General features: G+C 32.2%; 2 protein-coding genes across 2 annotated transcripts; one reads left to right on the top strand and one right to left on the bottom strand.

Moving 5' to 3' along the window:
• Nucleotides 1-239: 239 nt before the first annotated feature.
• LOC111717443 (ubiquitin carboxyl-terminal hydrolase 31) lies at nucleotides 240-5,652 on the bottom strand. The gene is made up of 2 exons (XM_023492946.1): nucleotides 3,705-5,652; nucleotides 240-1,565 (listed from the first exon to the last, which is right to left on the bottom strand). Exons 1-2 carry the CDS (start codon nucleotides 5,450-5,452, stop codon nucleotides 728-730), a joined length of 2,586 nt encoding a protein of 861 aa, XP_023348714.1. The 5' UTR covers nucleotides 5,453-5,652; the 3' UTR covers nucleotides 240-727.
• Nucleotides 5,653-10,422: 4,770 nt separating this feature from the next.
• LOC111717446 (putative uncharacterized protein DDB_G0290521) lies at nucleotides 10,423-17,688 on the top strand. Its single transcript, XM_023492950.1, has 6 exons — nucleotides 10,423-10,700; nucleotides 13,263-13,335; nucleotides 14,033-15,355; nucleotides 15,524-15,582; nucleotides 16,905-16,988; nucleotides 17,671-17,688. Exons 2-6 carry the CDS (start codon nucleotides 13,290-13,292, stop codon nucleotides 17,686-17,688), a joined length of 1,530 nt encoding a protein of 509 aa, XP_023348718.1. The 5' UTR covers nucleotides 10,423-10,700; nucleotides 13,263-13,289.
• The last annotated feature ends 3,978 nt before the right edge of the window (nucleotides 17,689-21,666 follow it).

Here is a 21,666-nt window from a genome sequence, read left to right as displayed (position 1 = left end):
CAAAATTCAAATTTTAATTTTTAAATTGTTTGAAAAAACATACCCGAGTCGAGTCTTATTTACCCCGAAAAAGTACCAAAAATACACCCGGTGATAAAAAATTAAATTTTACTTCACATTCTTATTCTCAAAAAGATAATAAAATCAAGTAAATCATATAATATTTATTATTATATTAATATATAAACTAAATGAAAATATAACAAGCTTTATCGACGCACCAAACTAAATTATAGAAATTATTAAACAAAAATTTATTCTACAGGTTCAGAATACATAGGTATGCTGATAAATGGTCTTAAAAAAGAAAATCGAGCATAACAATATTTTGAAGGTTTGCCATATTCTACGTGCAAATGTTTCCAAAAGGTGATTTGAGCATTTTTAGCCCATTTAGGAACTGGACGAACAAATTTGTATATATATATAATAAATAAATATTATGTATATATATACAAAGCTTATTATAAAAGTATGATAAACTTCCATCAAGATATGTCGCAGTTAAATTCAATTTAATCAAGCAGAAGCTAATCAATCCGTGTCACTAGATCAATTCATCAATTCAATTCGTGCTTTGTCAAATAGTTTTTAATCAATCGCATCAATTAAAGTTGTTCATCATTGATTGACAAATCAATCCATAACTTTGCGCACTGATTCCTTGATCATCCATAAATCGATTTTATTTCAATCAATTAATCTTCCCTGGATGAAGATGAAGTTTTCAGCGTTCAGTTTCCGTATCATCGTCTGACGAGTCTCCCTTATCCCCCGTCTCTGTATCTGAATGACGATCAAACTCAAAAGTTTTAGACTTCTTAACTGGCAGTGTTGCGTACTTAGCACTGTTCCGTGTAAAGGCCGTGGCGGTATCAGAGGTCGTCTTTGTCTTCTTCTTCTCCGACCTCGGTTTCGAGGTCGGAGCACATCTCGTCTCGTTCTTAGTTTTGTAGCAGAAGTCTGGCATCCTGTATACCCAGTGTTCTGCTGTAGAGCTGGTGGAGGATCCTGAACTTGAACTACTGGAAGAACTAGGATTGAGGCAGGATTTCTGATAGAAGAGGATATACGCGTCCTTGCCAACCACCTCGGACTCCTCGACCTGCCTCGTCTGCATGTCATCAAAGGAATACCAGCGCCCGTCTGTTGGATTCCTACAGTATGCGGTGTAGTGTCCTCCTAGTAGATCGGATCCATGGTGATTACACACGGAGTAAAGCTCGTACACAGTTTCCTCACGGTCGTAGGCTCGGAACCGTTTAGGATGTTTCCACGGAGAGAAGGTCGTCTTTAAACTGCTGGGTTGAGCTTCGGGTGAACTTGGTCCTGGCTCAGCCGCCCTCGCCATGTTAGGACTCATGTCGAACCCTTCCAACGGGAACTCGACCAGGGTTTCCAACTTGTTTGCGGATTTTGTGGATTGACGGAAGCGCTTGAGATGAACGACCATGACGTCAGGGACGGACCAGACGCCGAGCTTCTTCACAACCTCACGCTTCTTGTTACACTGAGGGCAGAAGTAGGCGTCGTCTTTTCCCAACCTCTCCTCACTGGTGTACAAACTGAAAATATTTCACTTCAATAATTTTAATTTCTTTTTTCTCTTTCTGTACTGCTAGCTCTCTAGAGCAGTAATTAATACAAAAAAATAAATAAATAAAAATAATCCTTATTTTACGATAAAAAACAATGAAATATTTTTTCATATAACTAAAATGTATTCTATTTCTTTTAAAACTCGAAAATAAAATGTAAAAATACTTTTGTTTTTATCTCTCTAAGTTGGGTACAGAGTACAGAAAAGTACATACTATTAGTACAGACAAAAGGCCATTTTCAGATATCTTGTACACAATTTTTTAATTTTATTTACAGTTTAAGAAAAAAATAATTTTAAAAACATTTTATATATTAGGTCCTGCTGTCTGAGTTAACACCCCTAAGAGCTGAGTTCCAAAAATCTGATTTAACACCCCTTAAATTCAGAACATCTGATTAAACCAAATTAAAAGCCAAATTTACTAAATTAAAAATCCCAAGAATCCAAGTTTCTTAAATGTAAATAAACAAGCCTAAAAATCTGAGACAAAACCTGAATTTTTTTTCTCATGAATTATAATTCTCAAAAAACCTGGTAAAACGCCCCTGAAAGCCTAGTTTCCAAGGTCTGATTAAATTATTTAAACCTCATTATTTCATAATTCATATCGACCACAATTAATTTCTTTGTTACCCTTAAACCCTTTGTCGGATCAAGAATGTATAAAATATCCACCATCTTCTCTTTCAAAATTTCAATTGTAGTTTTTCTGTAATTACTAGAATTTAACACATTTCAAATTAAAGCCAAGAACGACGATATTTCCCACATTTTTCATCAGATACCAAACCGTTAAGAATCAGACCCTCTTTAAATGGAAAGCCGCTTAAAATTATCGCTTCTAGTCCCTTTAAAACATAATTAATTGATGAAAAAAGAGCAAGGTTATAGGAATGGAATTTATTGCTTTGCTAACACGAATAAATATCCATGATATCAATAAACCCAAGGACAGGCTAGGGATACGAACAAATATCCATGATATCAATAAACCCAAGGACAGGCTAGGGATACGAATCCATGATATCAATAAACCCAAGGACAGGCTAGGGATACGAACAAATATACAAGGACAGGCTAGGGATACGAACAAATATCCATGATATCAATAAACCCAAGGACAGGCTAGGGATACGAACAAATATCCATGATATCAATAAACTCAAGGACAGGCTAGAGACACGAACAAATATTCATGATATCAATAAACCCAAGGACAGGCTAGAGATACGAACAAAAATCCATGATATTAACAAACCCAAGGACAGGCTAGAGACACGAACAAATATCCATGATATCAATAAACCCAAGGACAGGCTGGGGATATTCAAAGGGACTGTTCACGTATCTTAAGTGACCCTCAATTAAAAAAAACCGTTACATGCTCGATTCACAATGGTACCTTTAAGCCATTTTTTGGATTAACAATACGATATGTAAGATATTGTCTTTTTTATTTATATTCTCTTAATTTCATTTTCTTGTTTTTGCTTCATATATCCGCAAACCAATATTATTTAGAAAAACAATTAAAAATATCAATGTTCAGATATGAGAAACTTCATAATGTTTACTCAAACAAAGGTTTAAACTGTACTCTTGTCAATCGGACATAGAATATGACGTACCCTTTAACCCCCCCCCCACATACACAAAAAAAAAATATTTCAGATTATTTATAAATAAAAAGAAATATAAAAAAGTTAATTTAAATTTTTGCTGAATTAACAAAATGAAGTTGAAGGCAAAAAATATAGAAAGATAAAAAATAAAAGTAATCACAGGGATATTTCATAAATAAACCGGAAATGAAAAAGACAGTTTAAAGAAACAAAAAAAAATGGATATCTACGTTGTAAATCGGGCATTTTTTAAAGAATAGAAACGAGAGCCAAATAGATGTTGACTGTTATTTTTTAAAAATAAAATATACTTATAATGTAACTCTACAGAATTCTTATTGTAAACTTTGACCCTATCGTTTAAAAATAAAGAACCAATTATATATAGTGTAATTAAAATGAAAAAATACTTTAATTTAGGTTAAATGTAAAAGTAAAAGTGTTTGCAAAAACAAATATTTATGTTTAAACTGTATTACCTAAAGCAATCTTGTAGCGTGACTGAAGATCCTGACTCTGGTTCCTCCCTGACCTGGTTTACACTGCAGTGCTCCTCAATCTTGTCCTCATCATCATAGATAACCTGGGTCTTGGCCGGCATATCCCACTCCAGGACTAGCTTCACATGGACCGGTCCTCCTACGTCCTCAACCTGGGAGATATTGATCGCGGTCTCGACACACTCCATGTAGAGGGGGAGCTCCATCTTGTCGTCCAGGTAGACTCTGTCCTGAAACCCGTCCACCACACGAATTCGGAAGAGTGGAACACGTTGGGCGGAGATGAGAATGTCGTCGTGTAAGATCGGAGACATTTCTTTCATTAAAAGTTTCTGAACGTCGGCGTAGACAGTTTCTCTGGATATCTGGGTTGTATAGGGACTACCAAACCTTTTCTCTATACTTCCCTCCTTGTAGACATTGATCCAAGTTAGCACAACAAATGCTCCGTCGTCTTCATTTTCTTGATTAATCTTGGGGGTTTCTATACAGTAGACCGGAGCTTCAGCTTCTATACAACTTAAACTTTGTCCGTCGCTCAGGGTTCTTTGAAAGCTTACAGAGTCGATTTCTGTGATAAGTAATTGATCGATTTCGATCCCTGTATCCTTGGACAGAGCTTCTCTTAGATCCTTGATGTAGGAGTCGACAGGGAGGGTTAGACCAATCCTAACCTGCCTGGGGGACTGATCTAGGTACAGAACTGTCACAACAACAGGACGAACTTGTATCTGAGGGATTGGAAGAGAAACACAGAGAAACGGATCAAAAGTGTTAGATTGTCGTTCACATGTAGGACAGGTTAGACTAGAACGAAACTGTGCTTGAAAAATGTCAACTACAAAACTGTTGTTGCACCGCATGTAGTTAGCTAAACTTTCGGCGGCCAAGGCGTCGTCAGATTTGCCGGGAAAGTTCTTTAACCGCTTGTACTTTTTACTTGTAGCAGTGTTTAATTCCTCATGAACTTTGTCAAGCAACCAAAGAAGAAACTCTTGGGCATCATGTTGATTTCCACCTTTGTACTGACTTCCATATTTGTCTACCAAGGTTTTAAATTTATCTGATATCTCAGGATCGTACTGTAAACTCCATAAACTTTTTAGAACCACAGCTAACTGCTCAGTAATCTCGCCTTTCCCCATGGCAGGGGATTTTGTAAAGGTAAGTCGTCTTCGCCGCTTTAGGTCAGATTTATACTGGTCTAGGACGAAGTATTCAGCCAGTATATCCGTGTAGCTAAGGCACTGAAGAATGGAGTTCATGAAACAAGTGTTTCCGTGATTTCTGATCCCAATAACCCCGGGAACCTTCTGAGTTTCCTCGAAATATGATTTCCATTCCTCGGTTCTTGAATTCAGGTCAGAAGGATCTGAGCGTAGTTTGTTTTTGGACACTGCAATATGGTTCACCACTTTGGTAAAAAAGTTTTTAACGGAATCTGCTTTAGAAGCTAGGCCATTGTTATCTAATCTGGGGGATTCGCATGAATCTTCTTTCACTTTGGTCGCCATTTCTTTTAGATGTTTCTTCACTTCCTTCCTGTTCAAACCAAACGGATTTTTTGTTAGTGTCATGGATCTCTTTAGAGTTACCTTCCCCTTCAAGGCCTTAGGTTTGTCACTGTGCTCGGGCGAACATGAATTTGTAGTTTCATGATTTATAGTTTCCGTATCAACAAAGTTTTCCACTTTCCTTTCAAATATTATTTCCTTTTGTTCCACCATTTTAAATATTAAACTTCAGGTTAATTTGACAAATCTAGTTTATCGCACAATTTAGCACAATCACTACATTGCTACTTGTACAAGTCTATCTGATATTTAAAGATACAAGCTGGCAGTTTGTCTAGCGAAAGTACACGCCTAGTTCTAGGTTGTATACTCGGCTCTCAGCTCTCTGTCCAGTCAACGTAAATGAGACATCTTGCGGCTGAAAAGAGAAATATTTCAACAATGACATCATTTAATGAATAATTTCTTCATATCATCTTTTATTATTTATTCAAAAGTTAAAAGTGTAAAATAAAGACACATAAAACGAAAAAATATTTATAGGCAACTAAAAATCTGGCAAAATATCGCAAAAGAATTTATTATTAAAAATTCCTAGAATATTCTAAAGGTTTGTCGTCTTCGTAGTTATGACGTCATTCCTAACAGGTTTATTTGCCCTGTTCAACAACGACCTTCATTCCTTAAAATACCGATAAGGATAATGAACAATTATATCTATATATAGAATTCATACTTTTTTGTTAATAATCATTTTACTGAAAAAAAACTTTTAATCCCATTTAAATAATTACAATACCGTGGGAAAAGATGTTTATAAAATATATATAATGTTTGAAACATTGTAATAATCCGAATTTCAGTACGCCTCATGAATTTTAACGAGTTGAGCGATGCTATATCATTTGCACTAATGACCGATTGAACTATACATCATAATATATAATTCTTTAACAAAATTGTAAAAACTAGATAAAATATTTAGCATTATGCTTGAGAAATTGACTGTAGAGTGTAGAAACGGTCAAATTATTTTAATTAGATTCTTCTACAATTATATACATGCATAGCAACCTTTATTTTTCAAAATTAAAGAATATATAATGCTTGAACTCTTCAAATAACACAAAAATAAAATAACAAATATTATATTAAACATTTTTAAAGGACATGTCATCATTATTAATTAAAATGGACAACATATAATGCATACATTTTTTAATTGCCTAAAACAATATCAAATGTAAAGGGCATATTTCCTTTACTAAGCAACACGTCTTGGAACATATCTTATTAAAAATCTATATAAAAAAAAAAATAATGTCTGATAGACTTTATACATAACAAAATTAAAACTACAAAAATTAATATTTATAGAACTTACAACGTTATCATTTATCAATTAGAAACAAAAATGTTTAAAGAACATATACTTCAATTAAACCCGGAGGGCGGGGGGGGGTTGTTCAATCCCCCCTGTGGGATTTCTAAATAACTTAAAACGGCTGACATATTTTATATCAGTAACGCGAATATCATAATCTCCAATTCGCCCTACATTCCTCATGCACACTTTTCTACTCTATCTCTTGAAATCACATTGGCAAGATTTACGTCGAAAATAATGGTATCTGGACTGAAATGTTATTCCAAATTAATTTTCTGCCAGGCATTGTGCATTGAGTCTATAATTCAGCCCAGGATACCTAAGTACTATTTTATATCTTAATTCCTAAATGATTGGTCAAACCATACCATACTCCACCCATCGATTTATTGTACTGTTTGACTATGAATATCATGACTTCCACATAAGATTTCCATTTTCTGTTATAACATGCAAAACTTGTTTTAAAATTAACAACTTCTTTCTGGCAAGTTACCAAGCAAGGAGCAAAGCATCCAAACAGGTGAATTTTGTATACAAATGAACAGGAACTAGCTTGGGGTTAACTTTAACCCTATCTCTGCGCATTGTCCCAGCATAATTATAACAGGTATCAGTCATAAATCAACAAGTTTCATACTGCTGAAAAATTGACTGCAATTCTTGTAATCTTGTAATCTATGAAGTATTCTATTCCTTTATTTTTGAAAAGTATGTAGATATGTGTGTAAAAGAAGTTGAGTCTTTGCCACAACCTTGAATATTCCATTCCCTTTATCTTTGCAACCTGGCGGTGTTAACCTTTGATATTTGAAACTTACATCTAATAAAGTTTATAGTTTGAAATATCTAAGGTCTTCGACATTTTCCGACATACTTTTTTTACTTTGTTAAATCCTCCCTTGCACCCTAACCATCAGACAGAGGTTTAATGAGCAGGCCTTGAAATGTTGGACTACAGACATGTATAACACTCCCCTATCTCAACTCTAAGGGTAAAATCTCCAATCTATATTAGAAAATAAAAGCCCTATCGGGATAGGGTTAATATCATAAAAACAACAAATTATGTTTAAGTACATATACTTCCTTTATCAATTAAAGTACAAAACAAAAAATATTTTAAAACTATTTTCTTATCAATTTATATAAATAACAACATATATAATGGTTAAAAACATAATTCCTTTTTTAAATAAGATAAAATAACAAATAATGTTTAAAAGTATATTTTTTTTGTTAAGATAAAAACAACAAATAATTTTTAAGAACATATTTTTACTTATCAATTAAAAAATAAAACAAAAACCATGTTTTTTAAAATTTATTTTCTGATCAATTTAGGTGAAACAGCAAATATATAATATATAATATATAATAATAATATAATTAAAATAAAACAACAAATATTGTATATATAGAATTCATACAATTTTATTAATTAAAGTAGAATAACAAATATTATCTATTACAATTTTATTAATTAAAATAAAACAACAAATATTGTCTATAGAACATACAATTTTATTAATAAAATAAAACAACAAATATTGTATATTGAACATACAATTCTATAAATTGAAATAAAACAACAAATATTGTATATAGAACATACAATTTTATTAATAAATTAAAATAAAACAACAAATATTGTTTTTAGAATATATACTTTTAGGAATTAAAATGAAACAACAAATATTGCATAAAGAACATACAATTTTAACAAGAAAAATAAACAAATAATGTGTTAATATCAAAGTACATCTATTACTTTTATCAACTAAAATATAACTAGAACTAATATTTAATGTTTATAGAACAGCAACTTTATAAATTAAAATAAAACAAAAAAATATGTTTAAAGAACAGACCTCTTTATCAATTAAGATAAAACATTAAATAATGTTTATAGAACAGACAACTATAATAATTAAGATAAAACATTAAATAATGTTTATCGAATTAACAAACAACTATATAATCAAAATAAAACATTAAATAATGTTTATCGAACAGACAACTATAATAATTAAAATAAAAAATTAAATAATGTTTAAAGAACAGAAAACTATAATAATAAAGATAAAACATTAAATAATGTTTAAAGAACAGACAACTATAATAATTAAGATAAAGCATTAAATAATGTTTATAGAACAGACAGCTATATAATCAAAATAAAACATTATATAATGTTTAAAGAAGAGACACTATAATAATTAAGATAAAACATTAAATAATGTTTATAGAACAGACAACTATAATAATTAAGAAAAAACATTAAATAATGTTTATAGAACAGACAGCTATATAATCAAAATAAAACATTAAATAATGTCTATCGAACAGACAACTATAATAATTAAGATAAAGCATTAAATAACGTTATAGAACAGACAACTATATAATTAAAATAAAACAACAAATAATGTTTTTAGAAGAGACAACTTTATAAATTAGATAAAACATCAAATAATATTTAAAGAACTGACAATTTTATCAATTGCATACATTTTCAAAACTGGGTCGAATTTTAAATGTGCTAACGCTTTGTTGCCACACTTAAAATTCGACCCAGACTTGAAAATGTATGCAATTTTAATAGCTGTCTGGATCCATGTGCAAGGTCTTGGAGCGCGTTGACTTGTATACTTGTTTTTAGGTCTTGGAACGCGTTGACATGTATACTTGGAATGCGTTGATATGTATACTTGTTTTTAGGCCATGGAACATATTGATATGTATACTTGGAGCACGTTGTTATGTATACTTGTTTTTAACTTGTGAATTCTTATAGAGCACTATATAAAAATCCAGGACCGTCAAAAATAAAAATTCCCTCTTTAAAAAGAAACCTTTTCCCGGTATTGTATCAGAAAAATGAAATTATAAGGTCTAAATTAAAGTTTTTGACAAACTTTTTAAAATATTATTTTTAAAATTTTAGGTTGATTGGAAGTATTTATTTACTGTAGAATGGATCTCTGGATGTGTGCATCTATGGATCCAGGTAGGGATTACAAGGTGGATCAATGGATCCAGGTAAGGATTACGACCGGGATGAATCTATAGATCATATATCCATGCAGAGCTATAGGTATGGATGCTAGGATGTGTAGATGTATCCAGGTATGGATTACAGGATGAATCCACGTATCTATGTATCCAGGTATGGATTGCGGATGGTTTCATGGATCTATGTATTCAGATATGGATGACATGATGTAACTAAGGATCTATGTATCCAGGTATGGATTACAGGATGGATCTATGGATCTATGTAACCAGGTATGGATTACAGAATGGATCTATGGATCTATGTATCCAGGTATGGATTACAGGATGGATCTATGGAACTATGGATCCAGGTATGGATGACATGATGGAACTATGGATCTATGTATCCAGGTATGGATTATAGGATGGATCTATGGATCTATGTATCCAGGTATGGATTACAGGATAGAGCTATGGATCTATGTATCCAGGTATGGATTACAGGATGGATCTATGGAACTATGGATCTATGTATCCAGGTATGGATTACAGGATGGATTTATGTAACCAGGTATGGATTACAGGATGGATCTATGGATCTATGTGTCCAGGTATGGATTACAGGATAGAGCTATGGATCTATGTATCCAGGTATGGATTACAGGATGGATCTGTGGAACTATGGATCCAGGTATGGATTACAGGATGGATCTGTGGAACTATGGATCTATGTATCCAGGTGTAGAGAACAGTCTGGAGTCTGCTGCTGAGGCTGGAAGGAGGATATAAACAGCTCCAGTCCTCACTAAACATCCACCGGAGGCTTGTCTCAACTCCCAACCAATCCTCAAGGTCGGATCTGAGTCCGGAGCTCCACCTAATCCAGCTCCAGTTCCTGTATAGGCAACCTAGAACCCTTTTCTTAGTTATATCTTCATCAGTACAGTTCTACGTGATGTTGGAGAAGGTTGGAGAAGGTATTGGATAATGTTTGATACCTAGAGACGGTGTAATAGTGAACTCAAACCTGCCTGATGATTAAACAAAATCTAAAGAGTTACTGCAGGCTAAAACCAGGTTCACCAAACCAAAAAATCTTTTTGAGAAAATCTCTAGAGTTGAAAAAACTCAATTTATATGTATTTATTACGTAATGTATATTTTGATATGATAATATAATATTTCCATAGAACGATCCCAGACTAGATTCCACCATTTCTGTAATTAATGTGTCCTGCAGTATTCTAGCTATAAAACTCCACAAAATAATTTGATTGTAAAATGAATAAGTTTTTTATACATTGTGCACGGCTATAGATTTAATTCAAACAAATAGTATTTATATATAAGTAGAATATTGGTTAGTATTATTTTTTCTTTTAAAAGATGAATATAAAATAGAGAACCACGGAAAAACACTGATGAGATGTTTTTTCTTCCAATCATTTAAAACGAAAAATATTTCTCGTTAAAGCTCATTTAAAATATCAATAAGGACCGAAGGTTATTTTCATAAATTGGTTAAGATATTTTTTTTATGATCTATACCAATAACATTTCTTGCTATCATTTAACATCCAAGGGTTTTTTACGTGAGTGTTTTAGATTTGGTAAAAGTTATAATATCCAAGGTAATAATGCAAGGAGAGTTATTTCAGAGGTGTACGCATCTTTTGTACTGCAGTGTGCTGTCTCTGGGTGGTAATGTAAACACAAGACGGATGTGGAAGTCTGAAATGGGATCCATCTTTCACATAAATAATCAATGAAATATTCTGGTCATAGGAAACTATTATGTGAATTATCAAAATTATCAAAGTTTAATGCTTTTAACCTCCTCGGAAACAAAACGAACACTGATGCATCTATTCTTGTTTACAAATTCCGCCCAGAGAGAACTGGTTTCAATATGTACGCAGAGTATACGCAACTGCAATTAGCTTTTCTTGCATTAGTACCTTGATTATATCTGACTTGTTTTTAAGAAAATCTAGAATTCTATCTGAAACGAATTTCTGATAAACGAATGACATAATTTTTCTTCTAACCATCTAGAACAGAAAACATTTCCAGCTATAATATGTGAAATTAATAAGGTGTGTATAGGTGTTTCCCGTCATGGGAAAAATATCTGTATCTAATGATCTACAATGAATATCATTATTTTTACCGTGGGTGTATAACTAATATAAATAATTGAACTTTTTCAAGAAGACATTTTAAAACCTAAATCATGGGTCCCTCACTCTTCTTTTTCTTTCTATACCATAAATCCATATCTTTTTCATTTAAAGTCAAGCTTACATTAGACCTGAGTCCGAATTTAATGAATTTGAGCCGCGTCTAAAATCCGCCAAAACTCTTTTTCAATTGAGCGCAATTAAGTGGGACCAACCATATTTGAGCCGTGTGTCAAATTTAAGCCGCGGCTCAAATTCTTTAAATTCGGCCTCAAGCATATAATATAGATATTTATACGAATATAGATCACTTATACAAGTTTTCAGAAAAAAACAAAATTAGTCTTTAATATTAATTTAATAAAGCTCTTTGCTAATGTATATATATTTATGTCAGCTATATAGCTGGCCAAACGGCTGGACCAAATTGGTCGAAATTTCTTGACGGAACCCTAAGGTTTCCCAGGGGTAACAAAGGCTTTAAAAATCGACATTTTTTTCTTCAAAATTTTCCCTCTTTCCCAGAACCAACTTACCCCCTTTCCAGAACCGTTTTTCCCCTTCTTTCGAGAAATATGGGAACAAATTTAGATAATATCGGAAAATTCAAATTATTTAAAAACTCTTTTTTGATGAAATTATTCAAAAATGGTTTCATGTATTCCCCCCCTCCCCCACCTTCCCTTCCCCCTTTTCCCTTCTTCTATTTGACTATGACTGTATAAGATGAATGTACTGTGTATGTACTATGCATATTGAATATATGTAGACCATTGTATTGTCTCAACTCTTGACACTAGAGCTGCATTGGAAAACATTTTTTTAATGTAAAAAAAATCGATTGGATTAAGATTAATTAATCTTTCATATATAAAAGATGAATCATAAAAGATATTGGCGATTAATTTTTTAAACATTTCGATTTTTTGTCAGAAGTCCATATTTATAAACTATAGGGAGATGTAATTGAGCTTTCTACAGCTAGTTCAGCAACTTCTTTAGTATAGTGATCAGTTTGAGCTAGGGTGGTGGTTCAATATAATCTCTGCAAAACTTCTTTAAGTAATTGAACTAACCGTAGATAGTTTAACTATGAACATCTCGATATTCCATACTCAGACCATAGAGAAATGTTACATTTCAATTTATTCACTTTTAGCTAATCTTTAAACGAGAAAACACCGTTAACCAGTTTTGAGTCAAGTGAGTGTTAACTTTAGAACCGATTTATACCCTTTAAACTAGATTTGTCGTGTTAAGCTTTTTATAGAATTTTTTGTTGGTTTATGTTTTAAAAAAAGTATATACAGTGTCGTTTTTTTCGTGGATTTTGAATGAGAGATCAAAATATGACCGACAGTATTCCGATACATACAGGATGAACTTTGTTGTATTTTTACGTCATATTGAAAAACGAGATTAGTCCCTTTAAAATTCTATGGTTTGCTGATATAACTAGGAGTGGAGGGTCTGGAGGAGGTTTATAATGAAAGTTGAAATCAAGAATACATATGTAGAACTAGATTCAATAGGAACATACATCAGAAATACATTAAATTATTTATAAAAGGGACTGTACACTTAAAAATGGTACACTTGGAAGCTTTTTCTGAACAAGAATAAATAAGATATTTATGTTTCCCCGTTAAAAGATTGAAAATATTGATTAGTTTCGAGTTTGGGTTTTCTAAACAAGAGTGTTACTTGAAATTACAACAAAGGTAATTCCAATTATTAATTATTTGTAGCTTAAAGGAACTGAGTGTTTGCTACAAACTCTGATTTTCCAATCCTTAAATCTTTGCTACCCAATATCGTAGACCTTGAATATTTCAAAATATTAATTCTGTTAGACCAAATAATCTAAGTGTGTACCATGTATTAAAGTTTTACAAAATCAGTTTGCAAAGATTTAGGGATTAGAACATTATGTTTATGACAAGAAATAAATTCCTTTATCTAAACCCTCTTAGATCTTTCTTTTTTAAAGTTTTCTGAAAGTTTGCTAAAACAACAATCATTTGTCTTTGTATTTAGTCTGAAATCATGGATTTGATCTGACAACTAAAATGAATGGGAACACTTTATTTCAGACTTTTAGTTATATAAATGCAAAATCATTTTTCTCTGTATAAGCTGTAACAGCAATTTGTAAGAGCCCAAGGCCGGAGGTTTTTAAGATGAGAGAAACCAATCTTGGAATAAGATATTGATGTATGGTATATATAGACCTGGAGCAGAACATGAGGAAGAATGAACATTCCTTTCAAAGATCTCCAGATATTCATCAGAAATCGAGTGAAGGCAATATCTTCACTTTTCATATGGAATCCAACACCAATTCACTGACAGTTGAACGCCGTCCAGTTAGACGCCTGTCTCCCATTCCACCCACAGCTCATTTTCCTACAGTGCTTGAAGAACCAAGTTCATCAAGTGCTGAAGGATCTGAGGGGTTCAATGAGGTCCCAGTTGCCTTCAAGGAAAATGAGGGTGGAGAAAACTGCGTGAAACATAGGAGGAGATTGCCTTATATCTCCTCTAGCATGACAAAGAATAAGTCAAGTCGCAGCTTTGACTCGGGAATTGCCTGTTTGCTGGCAAGTGGGTCCAGTTCTCCTTCCCCACCTTTAAACAACGATAGAGATGGAAAAAATGCCTACCCGCCTAACTCTCCGGTAAGATCTCCTGTTCCATCCAGATCTCCGGTGACACCGTCCAAACGTGCATCTTTCCATGCACTGTCAAGACCCACTCCAGGGAATCTGGTTCCAACCCCTGGTTCTCCTCGCTCTCCATACAAGCAATGTAAGCTTGGGTATCTCTCATCTAGAAGAATGTCAGAGCAAGCAGATAGACCTGTTTGCAATAATAACATAGGACGCACACTATCTCCTTGCAATACCTCTTTTAACAAGTCTCCATCTCCATCCTATAACTCGTCCAGCAAGTCATCTCCACAGCTGCATGGATCCCCTAAACTACTTCCATCATACTCCTTGCACTCCAATGAGAGCTCAGGAAGTCCGCCAAAAACCCCGGAAATATCATCTCCTCAGAGTCCAGCTCCTTCACCCCCGCTTGCCAGATTAAGTCGCAGGGTTCTTCCGGAAACACCTGGGGTAAAAAACACATTAGCTGTGAATTGTACAAAGACAAGACCGGTAAGAACTAGTCATCATCTTGTAGATAATCACAAGAAATATCATATATCCCTCTCCTCCCACACCTCACTGGACTCTGGCATGTACTCCAGAAGCAACACGTCGGACTCTGTCAACTGCTGCTCGAGGACCAACACATCCTCTCCGATCCTCTATTATTCCCCAACCTTTAGTCGACAATTAAATTGGAGGAAGTCGAATATTCTTGAAACATCGTCGAACTCTTCCCTCCCAGATACCAACGTCAACACTGTCCGGCGTCAAAGCTTGCCAGATAGCGAAAAGGCTTTGGTAGAGCACAAAGCTACCAAACAACTAGACAATCACAATAAGTATCAGAAGAGACCAAGACCAGAGAGAGCAAATACGTGCAATGACAATGATATAGGAACAGATTATATATTTAGGAGCAATATCAAAAAATTGATTATGAGACCCCTAGTATTGATTTTTAATCTAAATCAAAACAACTTTTGTCATGGCTGAATTGAAAAAAAAAACTTTCAAGAGCAGTTTGTTATTTTCCTTGTATAATGTATTGAATCTGTGAATACAGGATATATGAATGGGGGTACCCCAGAGGATCATAGTATATCTAATAATGGTTGGATGAAGGTAAGCGAGTTCAATTCTTTTTATACAGTGTGTCTTAATAAACATAATGATCCAGGGACTAATTAAAGATGCTTTTGAATTCAAAACCATTGACATAATGTACAGCTAGGTGAATAGGGACATAGACTAGAATTTGCCCAGGGGGGTTTAAATCATGTTTCTTCCATGGGGGATCAGCCAGCACCCATTTTACTGATCCAGTGTACGCCTCTGATATAGGTTTACATGCTATATTAGTCTTTAAATATATGGTCTAATATTTAACAAATTATATTGATAATTGACGCTAGAAAATTTTTGTTTTGTTTGAAAACCTAAAAACCCCTAAACGAAGTCTTTAATTTTTAATAATTTTGAAAGCACAAAAATACGCAGAATTCCGCAATATTTCTTCCGAAGACGACGCATAATTTTCAAAAAATTATTATGTTTAGTGGGACACACTGAATACAAAACCTTGTATCAATTTGAGTCCATAATATGTTTTTTCAAGAAAATTAGAGGAAAGAACCTTTTTCCCCATTATAGCCTTGGGTTTCTTTTACATTTTATTTCTCAAGCAGATTCCAGTTTATAGACTTTTGTATTTCCTTGAGTTTTTAATTTCATATTTGTGAGAAATACAATTTTTATCTTTAATTTATGAATGTCTGAGCTATTATTTTCTTTATCTATGTACTACTATTTTAAAATGTTTGTGTTTTTCCTTTATTATCTACGTTTTTATATATTTTTCTTTTATTTAATTTAATGTCTTTTTTCTTTTCTTTAATAATTTCTCTTTATTTTTTATTTAATTTTATATCGTTCTTTTTTTTATTTACTTATTTTTTTTTTTTAAATTACATTTTTTATCGTTCTTTTTATTCAATTTTATATCTTTTTTTCTCTAATTCAATTTTGTATTTTGATTTTGATTTGTTATTACCTTTTATGTCTTTTACTTTTATTTACTTTATTTTTTTATTTTTTTATAGTTTATATTTTATAATATTTTTTAATTAATTTGTTTATTTTTCTCATCGCTTGCGCAACTATCTAAGAATGCCGCACACCACTCACAATTTTCGAAATCCGTTGAAAACGTTTTCTAAGAAAATAAAATATTCTTGTAACAACCTCAAATTTTCTAATCCCTATCTTTTCAACCTAATAGTGTAAACCTTGGATATTTTAAACCTCAAAATATCCAAGGTCTCCGATATTGGGTTGCAAAGATATAGTTTAAAAACTACAATTTATGGCAAAAACTCATTTACTTACTTTTATTTAGATACTTTTAAAATGATTTTCTTTTTTCTTTAATCTTTAAATATTCCCAGGAGAACACTGATGTACCAAGACTGAAAGATTTAAAAAGTAACAGTTTTCCAAATCAGTGGGATACAGAGGAATGGGATCTTCAGGTAAATAAATAAGTATTATCTCTCTGATCAAGTAAAGATGTTTTTCAGGCTAATTATGCCAAAGCAATTATAAAAACCGGGACAAGTGAGGGAATTATTGTCATTACTTTTACAGGCATAGTACAGGATTATTAAATTTAAGTGGTTTAAGTAAAAATGTATACTTTATATTTAGAAATAAATAATGTGTGTACTCTAGGCTGAGATATATAAATAATTTGTGTACTCTAGGATGAGATAAATAAATAATATGTTTACTCTAGGGTGAGATAAAAATACAATATGTGTACTCTAGGATGATATAAATAAAATATGTGTACTCGAGGATGAGATAAATAAATAATAAGTGTACTCTAGAAGGAGATAAATAAATTATATGCGTACTCTAGAATGAGATAAATATAAAATATGTTTATTCTAGGGTGAGATAAATATACAATATGTGTACTCTAGGATGATATAAATAAAAATATGTGTACTCTAGTATGAGATAAATAAATAATAAGTGTACTCTAGGCTGATATAAATATATAATATGTGTACTCTAGGATGATATAAATAAATAATATGTGTACTCAAGGATGAGATAAATAAAAATATGTGTACTCTAGGATGAGATAAATATATAAATGTATACATATAAGATGAGATCAATGAATAAAAAAATAAATGTAGACTCTAGGATGAGATAAATGAATAACTGTATACTCTAAGATGAGATAAGTGAATAAATGAATACTCTAAGATGAGATAAATGAATAAATGAATAACTGTAGACTCTAGGATGAGATAAATGAATAACTGTATACTCTAGGATGAGATAAATGAATAACTGTATACTCTTGGATGAGATAAATGAATAAATGTATACTCTAGGATGAGATAAATGAATAACTGTATACTCTAAGACGAGATAAATGAATAAATGAATTAATGTAGACTGTAGGATGAGATAAATGAATAACTGTATACTATAAGANAGATAGATATGTGTACTCTAGGATGAGATAAATGAATAAATGTGTACTCTAGGATGAGATAAATGAAAAAGCCGAGGAAAGAAGAAAACGATGGATTCAACATAAATCATTTAATTCAACTTCCAGGTAGATAGATAGATAGATAGATAGATAGATAGATAGATAGATAGATAGATAGATAGATAGATAGATAGATGTATTGATAGAAAGATAGAAAGATAAATAGATAGATATATAGATAGATAGAGATAGGATACAAGAATATAATGCAACCTTGGAAGGATAGATGGATAGATTGATAAGTAGAGAGATAGATAGATAGAGATAGATAATTACAAAAGAAATCTGATTTTATGATATAAGTTAACAAATATCCGGTTCTGAGCTGCGACCAGCCGGAAATAGAAAATGGATTGACCTGAGAGATTTGTTGTCTGACTTTGACCTGACCGAGTTATATAAAGCTAGAAAAGAGATTTTTATAAAGAAAAGAACATTGTCGTGTACGGGGGGGGCTATCGGGGTTCTGCCCCCTCCCATAGATTTATGAAAGCTATGGTTTCCAGGTTGCTAAGCCCACCTAGACAGATTGTAAGCCCCCCCTTGGACAAATTGAAAATGAAATTGAAATTTTTTTTTAAAAAACAAGTAAAACAAAAAGAATAGCGAGAGAATAGAAGAGAATTAAAAGATTTGAGTTTTGCCACAAACTGAAATTTGTAATCCCTAAATCTTTAAAATATATATAACGTAAACCTTTGATATTTCAAACTTCTAACATCAGAATGCATAGTTTGACATATCAAATGGCTTACGACATTGGATCGCAAAGATATAGAGATTAAAAAATCAAAGTTTGTTGCTAAGACTCAATTATATCTTTTAATCAGTGGCTGAAAAAAGGAATTAAAGTTAAAGAGAAACCAAACATAACGAAAGAATAAATAAAACAAAAATAAAAATGAAAAATATGTTTTTAACAACTGCAGAATAGGGTGTAAAGTAAGGATATGTGTACAGTATAGAGAAAAGAAAGCATTTTGGCAAGGACATCTGAAATATGAAAGCGCTGAGTAGAAAGATTAGTTAACTACTAGTCAATAAACTCAAACCTTAACCTTAAACTATTACGCCACAATTACACGTGATTTAGTTACAATAAGCAACAACCATGAAACAGAAGTGAACACTGAAAAAATCGAAAATACGAAAAAAAAACTAGATATAAAACATCAAAAAACCTTCTCAACACGCTGCAACTTTGGAGAATGCTGAAAATTCTGGTTGAATACATCCTAAATACAAGAATGGAAGAGGTCTTTAAAAATGCGCAAGAACATAAAATCTTGTAGCTTTTAGGTTTCTAGATTCATGGAAACGGAAAAGTTTCAGTTCTTCCAGGTTAAATACTGTTCAGATTAAAAAATTCGAAATTAACGATTTTTGTTAGAATTATTAAGAACGACACGGAAAATCATCAATAAGGTTTGAAAATGAATTGAACTCAAATTGAATTGACACTTTTTACGAAATTGTATCAAAAATTATACTTTGCTTGAAGATATTCATAAACGGCACATTTGCAAAAAAAAACAATATATTATATACTAGCTGAAGGGTCAAGAAAATAATATATTATATACTAGCTGAAGGGTCAAGAAAATAATATATTATATACATTATATACTAGCTGAAGGGTCAAGAAAACAATATATTATATACTAGCTGAAGGGTCAAGAAAAAGGTCAAGTTTATGCGAAATTACTTGTACAATTTTGTAACATCATTCATCTCAATGTTTAATTTCACAACCAAGAAGAAGAAAAGCAAATCTGATGGTTGCATACGAGAAATGCAAAGCTTTTTTCTCATTGGCTTTTCGAAAACGAGTTAAAGTTTATCATCATAACAGAGATCGAAGACGACAATTTTCCTGCCTTTTTTGTATTTACTCTAACTGTTGAGGTTATTACAGAGTTCTGAACTAATTAAATTCAGACATGTTTAATTTCAGAGAGTTTGAAAACTTTTGTTGCAATAGATAATATGGCAAACTGAATTAAATATTTTAATTCTTCTCTTTCCAGCTTAACGATCAAAGTTGCCAAACAGTTTTTATTCTTGGTTTAAGTTTTCCGCAGTATCTACACAAACATTTTAATATTAATTGAGATGAATTTTTAAATTTAACTTTTCAATATTCAACGGAATAGAGCTGTCATTGATTACATGTTCATGTCACATGGGTTTTGGAGAAACCATAGATAGAGATTTTAAAAAGATAGAATATGGGGGGGGGGTAGAAATTATGATTTAGTAAAAGAAATAAATGTTGCCACAAGCTAATTTTCTAATCCCTTTTCCTTTGCAACCTGATGGTGCAAACCTTTAATATTAAAAACATTAATTGTTTGATCTACCGGCATTTATAGTTTGAAACATAAAAGGTTTGAACCATCAAGCTTCAAAAATATAGGGATTGTGAAATTGGAATTTGTGGCGAGTGTTTATTTACTATTTTATATCATTTAAAAAAGATCCAAGAACATTTCTTAAAATCAATCTACAAGAAAAAATTGTTTGTTTTTTCATGACATAGTCAAACATGGTGTATATACAAAAGAAGTTTGAATCCCCCCCTCTCCTCTCTTGTCAATTACGCAAACTGATCATCTTTTCAAAAATCCGTCACAGCTCGCTATAGTTTAAACAACGTAACAAGGAACAGACTGAATAGAAAAATTCACGGAATTTCTCTTTTGTTAAATTCTCCTGAATATTCGCGAGTTTTATTTCCTTATTCAAGCACAAAATATTCTTCTAATTCTATTTTAAAGCCTTGAAAAATCTGTTTGCTCTGACACATGGCCAATTTGAACTTTAAAGTATGGAAAACATGTGCTCAGCTTGAAAGCTTGCCCTCATCTCGTGTAACCCGTCCCAACCTCTTTCAAGTGAATCTCCATTTATCTGTCCAAGAAAGCATGAGATATTCATAATTTTCCCCTTGAAAAATTAATTTTAAAATTGTACTTGCTCAAAAATGCTTTAAAAACAATGGCGAAAACTAATGGATCTAAGCACTTGAAAGATAGAAAAATAAATTAATCATTGTTACTCATACAGAAATTAAAAGTGTATTCGTTGTAATTTGAAATCGGAAATGTTACTTGAAATTATGTCTACAGTCCCTTTAACTTAAAATTACGACTACAGTCCCTTTAACTTGTAATTACGTCTACAGTCCCTTTAACTTGTAATTACGTCTACAGTCCCTTTAACTTGTAATTACGTCTACAGTCCCTTTAACTTGAAATTTCGACTACAGCCCCAGCCCCTTTAACTTGAAATAACGTCAACAGCATTAACTTGAAATTATGTCTACAGTCCCTTTAACTTGAAATAACGCCTACAGTCCCTTTAACTTGAAATAACGTCTACAGTCCATTTAACTTGTAATTACGTCTACAGTCCCTTTAGCTTGAAATTATGCCTACAGCCCCTTTAACTTGAAATTATGTCTACTGTCCCTGTGTCCCTGTAACTGAAAAGCTAACCCTGATCCTGTTCTAACCCCAACCCAACCTTCCTGAGAAAAATCCCAAGAATCCCAAACAAAAAGAATTTCAAGACCTAAATAATGCAATTGATTAAAACAAGTAATGCCCCAGAATTGACATTTTAAGATTTGAAGTTAT

This window comes from Eurytemora carolleeae, unplaced genomic scaffold, assembly GCF_000591075.1.
Source record: "Eurytemora carolleeae unplaced genomic scaffold, Eaff_2.0 scaffold1697, whole genome shotgun sequence".
NCBI lineage: Eukaryota > Metazoa > Arthropoda > Copepoda > Calanoida > Temoridae > Eurytemora > Eurytemora carolleeae.
The sequence above is the reverse complement of the archived record's forward strand: the minus strand, read 5'-3'. Positions and strand labels throughout refer to the sequence as shown.